The 6,898-nt window shown below is 58.9% G+C and overlaps 1 protein-coding gene across 1 annotated transcript; it reads right to left on the bottom strand.

Annotated features, from left to right (window-relative positions):
* Nucleotides 1-1,550: 1,550 nt before the first annotated feature.
* On the bottom strand, nt 1,551-5,602 carry P2RY6 (pyrimidinergic receptor P2Y6). Its single transcript, XM_084226488.1, has 2 exons — nt 5,564-5,602; nt 1,551-3,763 (listed from the first exon to the last, which is right to left on the bottom strand). The coding sequence occupies exon 2, from the start codon at nt 3,706-3,708 to the stop codon at nt 2,719-2,721; it is 990 nt and encodes a 329-aa protein (XP_084082614.1). The 5' UTR covers nt 3,709-3,763; nt 5,564-5,602; the 3' UTR covers nt 1,551-2,718.
* Between the last annotated feature and the right edge of the window lie 1,296 nt (nt 5,603-6,898).

The raw sequence follows: 6,898 nt of genomic DNA, 5'->3' as shown, positions 1-6,898 counted from the left end.
CGCTGGGGATGTGAAAAATGAAGGTGGCTGGGACGGCTGGTGGGTGAGCTGTGGCCTTGGAGACACGGATGGGGCTGCAGAGGTGTTCTGGCCATGTAGAAGATATTTATGGCTGACCCCAAGGCACAAAAAAGGGGAGGAAAAAAAAAATCCAACACCTCCTGTAAATGCATTTTTCGGGGCCTAAAAAGCGCCCGCAGCGATGCCGTGAGATGCTCCACCCCAGCAAGTCTTCCTTCCCTGTGTCTCCCTTCCCACCCTGCTTCCCTGCTTCCCCCAGGCCTGGGTGTCTCCTGTCCCCACGATGTCCCCCCCATTTGGTGGCATTTTGGGAAGATTTTATGAAAATGATGAAATTGTGTATTCCATCCCCACTCCGTTCTGTGGGAGCTGCTCCTCAGCTGCCGGCTTTGAGCATCTGGCAAGAAAAGGAGATTTGTTGAAGCCTTCACCCCATTTCTAAGGCATCCCTTTATTCCCACCGCTTCCAGGCCTGATGGTGCCGAGGGAACTGCTGACAGGGCAGGACAGGACATGGCGAGATCCAGAGAGAGCTCTGTGTGCTCCCTCCTCTTCAAAAACATTCCAAATTGGTGATTCCAGTATCAGGAACATCATCCTGAGGCTGTGGGATGTGACCACCCGAGCCCATGCAGCCCTTGCGGCCACCACCAGACTTTTTGGAAGCTGATTAACTTTTTTCCCCCCCTCAGAGCTTTATTGTGGTTCGAATTTTCGGCCACCTCCTCCCGTGGGTCCTGTCCAGGCGCTGGGCGCTCCGATGGTGCGGCGCTCCTCCCTCCCAGCCTGGAGCCAGGTGGACACCCACACATCAGTCGGATTTCTCCAAATCTAAATATTTTGCGCCCTCTCCTGGGTCCGGATGGCGTGGCCCGGCCCTCCCACTCCGTCACCTTCCTCCTGCCTGGGAAGAGACGGGGACATCTGGCTGGGGCTGTCCCCCCAGCCACCGCTCTTGCAGCCCCCCAGCGTTTTGCCCTTCCATTGCAGGACCCCGAAAAGGCATCAGAGGGGTTTTGGCGTGGATGAGCTCGGGCCAAGGGAAAGCACGGAGCTGCCTTTGCCTCCTCCATCACATTCTGTGCCCCAGCCCAGAGTCACTGTCACTGCCAGGACAGGGACGCGGCTCCTGCAAAACCAGGGGGTTTGAGCTAGTGCTGCTGCAGGATCACGCTCTGTCCCAGCCCAGCCGTGATGCTGAGATCTCTGAGCATCATCCAAGACCTTGAGACCACTCTGGACACCCTCCTCATCCTCAGGACAGCAAGGAGACACACTGGGACTGCCAGCACTGGATGCTTGGGTGCCCAGGTACCTGAGGAGACACTGTGTGCCTGCAGGGAGCAACTCAGGATGGAGCTGCACGCTTGGCCAGCTGCAGGCAGCCAAGCTGGAGGGGTGCTCAACCCTGGAGATTTGAAGCACATGACTTCAATCCACTTAGGTATGATTATTATAAGCAGACATGAAAAATGCAGTCATCCACATATATATTTATATATATACACATTATAGATACATATACCATGCTCAGGCAGAGAATTTCTGCACTGCAGAGCCTGGGCTGGGCCACCAACCTCCCTCTGCTTGGATATATTCTATGTCTGTACATACAGTGGGTGTATACACCCATCTGAGAGAGAGCAGGGAGTTAATTCTATACATCCTATATGTTAGAAAAGACTCGCAGAGCGATGAGTGCTGCATCCACCTCGCAAATCCCTCCTCGCTGTGAGGGAGCAGCATCCCAACAGAGGCTGGGGAGCAAAGCTCAAGTCCCAACCCCACAACCCCACGGAGAGGCCAAGCCAGCTGTGGGGTGTATGGTGATGTGACCAGGACACCGAGTAGCTCTCTGTGGAATGCATCTTCCGACTCTGGGTGTTGTGTCCACGTGTGCTGGTTCTGATTGTGGTGGATCCTGGTTAGGAGGGGACAGCAGGGCACCACTGACACCAGGATGGGCCAGACTTGGGGTGCTGGACTCGGATTTATGGAGGTCCCCAGGCAGGTGACAATGCTGCCTGACCCAGCCCATGGTCATGGCTTCAGTGGGAAATCCAGCATGGGTGTTCCAGTTGCCCTGGTGTCTCCTTTCCCTGTTCCCAGTCCGTGCAGGGGTGCTCCTCCACCACTCTGCAGCACCAGCAACACCAGTGAGCTTGTGTCTCTTGCTGGTGCGGCCTCGTTCCGGGCACTGGGGGATAGGGATGTCCCAAAAAGGATGTTTCACTAAAACCACCTGTGACACTGATCTTGAGCTGGAGAAACACATGGCCCCGTGGTATGGGCTGAACCAAACCTTCCCCAGCCTTTGTGCTGTCCCCAGCAGGGAATTTTTAATTGAGCATGGGACAAATCATCTGCCAGCAGCTCATCCTGAGCCAGGGATGTGTCCTCCATGGAGCTCCATCTCGTTCTCCACGGTCCCAGCGGATTTTTATTGCATCGGTGGCTTGACCACCGCGGTGCTGCGCTGCTCCAATGAGCAAGGGAGAGAACACTGGATCTGTGATGGGGTTAACACTGCCCCACCGGATGGAGGTGGATCACCACGGCCCCATCACCAGGCTGGAGATGGGCTGAGAGTGCTGGCAGCTGGGAATACGCAATCCTCCTCTCCTCCAGCATGTCCCCGCTGAAGCCATCTCCGCTCTGCGGAGCTCTGACCGAAATTGCTCAGCGCCTCGGCCTCGCCTAGGAGCCGTAGGTGACGCAGTGGTCGTGGCGCCACTTGGAGCTGACCTTGTCGAGGAGGTAGCGGGTGCTCTCGCGGAACTTGCGCTGCGTGAAGTAGAAGAGGATGGGGTCGAGCACGCTGTTCATGCTGGCGAAGGGCCGCGTGCACTTGTAGGCGATGGCGAAGGCCTGCAGGGCCGGGCAGGGCAGGGCGGGCGAGGAGCGGACGATCAGGTAGATGGTCTTGGTGAGGTGGAAGGGCAAGAAGCTGATGGAGAAGACGATGACCACGATGATCACCATGCGCACGGCTTTGTCCTTCCTCTTGTGCACGGCCAGGCCGATCAGCTCATCCTTCTGGCACAGGATGCGCGCCATGCTGCAGTAGCAGGCCAGGATGGCCGCGAAGGGCAGCAGGAAGCCGGTGAAGGTGAGGGTGATGCCGTAGGGGAAGTAGGCGGCGGAGCGGTCGGGCGCGCTCAGGTCGTAGCAGACCGTGCGGTTCCTCTGCGTGCCCGTGGAGGCGAAGAGGAAGGTGGGCAGGCACTGGGCGACGACGATGAACCACACGGCCGCGCACACCAGCCACGTCAGCTTCTTGCCCTTCTTCTTGTGCCACGAGGCCAAGGGGTGGCAGATGCCCAGGTAGCGCTGGACGCTGATGCAGGTGAGGAAGAAGATGCTGCCGTGCAGGTTGGTGTAGAACTGGAAGCGCACGAACTTGCAGGTGAAGTCCCCGAAAGGCCAGTAGTCCTTCTGGGTGTAGTTGTAGATGAGGAGTGGCAGGGAGCAGACGTAGAGCAGGTCGGCCACCGCCAGGTTGAGCATGTAGATGGTGCTGCGGCTCAGCGCCTTCCGCGCCAGCCAGATCTGCCCGATGACCACGGCGTTGAGGGGCAGCCCCACCACGAACACCACCGAGTACACCAGGGGCAGCAGCACCTGCTTGAACTCCTCGTGGTAGGTGCACGAGTTCCGCCCGCTGCTGGCGGCTGTCAGGTTGGCCATGGCGCTGTTCCCGGCTGTCAATGTCCTCTCGGCTGGCACGGCCCCTCCGTGGCACCTGCGGACGTCAGAGGGGACAGCTGGTGACACTCTGTGTGGTGTCGCATACACCTCACAGGATGCACCCAGACTGGGGATCTGCAGGTCGGGGCAACCCCCAGTATGCACACAGGCTGGGGGATGAAGGGATGGATGGATGGAGGGCAGCCCTGAGAAAGATTTGGTGGATGGGAGCTGGACATGACCCGACCACATGCAGTCATGTGCAACCCCCCTGCCCGGGGCAGCAGGGGAGGGGATTCTGCCCCTCCGCCCCTGAGCTCAGGTGAGACCCCACCTGCAGAGCTGCCCCAGCCCTGGGGCCAGCAGCAGAAGGACATGGAGCTGCTGGAGAAACTCCAGAAGAGGCCACAGAGCTGCTCCAAGGATCCCCTCTACTCTGGGAGATCTGTGCTACCCAGAGAAGCTGTGGCATCCCTGGAAGTGTCCAAGGCCAGGTTGGACAGGGTTTGGAGCACCCTGGGCTCGTGTGAGGTGTTTCTGCCCATGGCAGGGGGCTGGAATGAATCTTTGAGGTCACTTCCATCCCAGACCCTCCTGCGATTCCACGATTCTGAGCGACAGTGATGGATACAGGCAAAGCGAGTGGAACCGCACAGGACGGCACGGTAGCCACACTTCCCACCATCCCAGCTCCCCTTCCCACGGCACTTATCCCGCACAGAAAGGTTTGCACGAGGCCGAGCGGCTGCCAGCCCCCTCCGGCGGAGGAAATTGCGGCAGGATGCTCCGGTAGCCGCCGGCACGGCTTCCTGCGCCTCTGCAGGGGGTGCCAAAGCCCTGCGGCCAGCCGGGCTCAGCCCGGGAGATGCCACCAGCGCGGAGCCCAGCGCGACCCTCCTGGGCGCTTCCCACCCGTAATTAGCGCGGTGACAACGATCCCCGGGCGTTTCTAGCGGGCTCAGAGAGCCCACCCAGCGTCCTCCGGGCTGCTCGGAGCAGGGGAGGAGGACATCTGCTCTCCTCAGAGGCGGGGAGCAGCGTGGCAGATGTGGTGGCACAGCCCATGAGCCCCCTGCCCCAGCCCCGGGGCAGCATCTGTGCCGCGGGTGCCACCCGCGCCCGGAGGGCAGCAGGTCCCGAGAGCCGCTTCTCCTCCCTGCCCTGCCCTGCCCTGCCCTGCCCTGCCCTGCCCTGCCCGGGCTGCAGCCCTGGCCGGAGGCACAGTCCCCGCTTCCCCTGCTGCCCTGGGCACAAAACTGCCTGGAAGAGGGTGCCCACTGGGAAGGGGAAACTGAGGCAGGGAGGAGGTTCCCAAGCTCCAGCCAGGAGCATGGGGCACAGGGCACCAGAGACAAACGAGTCCAGGGGTCACCCTGTCGGCTTGTACCCCCTCATTTCAGCTGTCTGGGGATTCAGCAGTACCCAGAACACAGCCCAGCCGTGGTGTCGGTGTCGGGGACGCAATTTTGGGGTTTGTGAATCAGTCCCGTGGCTGCTGCACATACCTCCCATCCCCCTGGTACCCTGCTGAGTCCCCCTGCACCCCCATTAATCCCATCACACCCTATTGGAGTCCCTCTGTCAGTTCACCCCAGTGTCCCCCTAAATCCTGCTGAGCCCCACTGTCACCCCACTGTCACCCCAGCTCCAGGCAGTCCCAGCACCCACCTCCCCCACCTCCAAGCCAATAAACGCTCCAGGCTGTGAACTTCCCTCTCCCCTGGCTCCCCCCAAACCTCCCCCAGGGCCCCAGGTTGTGGCAGCACCCACGGGAACCTCTGCCACCCCCCAGTGTCCCCACCAAGGACACTGGGGACAGGTGGCCGGGAAGAGGGGTCCTGGGAGTGCCTCTTACCTCTTGGGGTGCCCCAGGGTGCTGGGAGCCAGGGCTCTGCCAGCCCTTGGCACAGCTGTGGGTGCTGTGCTCAGCCCATTGAGCAACACTTCCCTTTCCTCTTTCACCCCAGGGAAAGGGGGAACAGAAACCCAGCTGGCAGGAATGGCTCTGCCTGGCACTGCACGGCCCTGGCACGGCACAGATGCCACCAGGGCAGGGGATGCTCCTGCCTCTGGGTGCCAGGACATGGCTGGCTCAGGTCATTATGGATTATTTGGTCGTTTCTGTAGTTTTTTAAATTTTTCCCCTCGTTTTTTGGCCACTTCTCCTCATTTTTGAGACTTTCCTCCATTTTTGCCTCATTTCCCTTGTATTTGGCTCCTTCTAAGTGTAGGCAGATGTTGGGGACCAACATCCACCAAGAGGAAGAAGATGCTCCAGCTGTGCAGGTGCTGCAGTAAATCAAGGGAAACTGAGGCACAGGTACTGAGTTTGAAGTGAACCAGTGTGACCTACATCCCTTTTCAGCATATTTTTCCACCAAAACACCCCTTGGACAACTTGGCAGGGACCTGCTAAGGGCCATGCCCAAGGCTACCTAGGTCTTCAGTTACCCAAAAAAAGGAGGAGTGGCCAAAAATAGAAGGGATCCCCCCCCAAAAAATAGCAAATGAGGAAAAAAAACCCTCTTTGTAAGAGGGAAAGAGCACTGAACCCCCTGCTGCTGGGTTTGGAGGGTTGGGAAAGCTGGAGGAGAGGAGGAAAACCCAGAATTCCCAATCCCAGTCTCCCAGAGCCCACCAACTAATGAAACCAATTAATGAAGCCATGCTGACACCCTCAGCCTCAACCAGTGTCTGTGCCCAGGGCATGTTCCCACCTCATTGTCTGCCGGGGTGGATTATCCCAAAAGTCCCTTTTCTCACCCCAAAACCCCATCATGGGAACCCCTGCTGGCTCTTGGGGTGATGGGGCTGGCACCTCCCAAATCCATAGGAGCTGGTAACCTGCCACCACTGGCTGAAATCCATTGGGAAATGAGAGTTTAAGGGGAAATAAAGGGGGTGCTTGTGGTGTTGGGAAGGGTCAGGATGGGGTCACCCTCATCCCAGAGGTTTAAGGTGCCTGCAGAGGAGGAACAAGGATCAGGAAAGAGAAGTGGGGCTGCTCTGTGGCCAGATGGGGAAGAGATTAAAAATAATCACCCATAGCCACGAGCTTTCCCCTGCATGTGCCCCCTCCAACCTCCTTGCTTTCAAACCAAGCCCTTCTCCAGTGCAATTAGCTTTAATTAACACCCTGCTGTTGATTGGGAGGGGGATTCTGCAAGCTGGATACGGTGGGGAAAGCTTT

The sequence above is a fragment of the Fringilla coelebs genome, assembly GCF_963513975.1.
Source record: "Fringilla coelebs genome assembly, chromosome: 2".
Lineage (NCBI taxonomy): Eukaryota > Metazoa > Chordata > Aves > Passeriformes > Fringillidae > Fringilla > Fringilla coelebs.
Note: the sequence above shows the minus strand (reverse complement) of the source record. Positions and strands in the feature narration are given on the sequence as shown.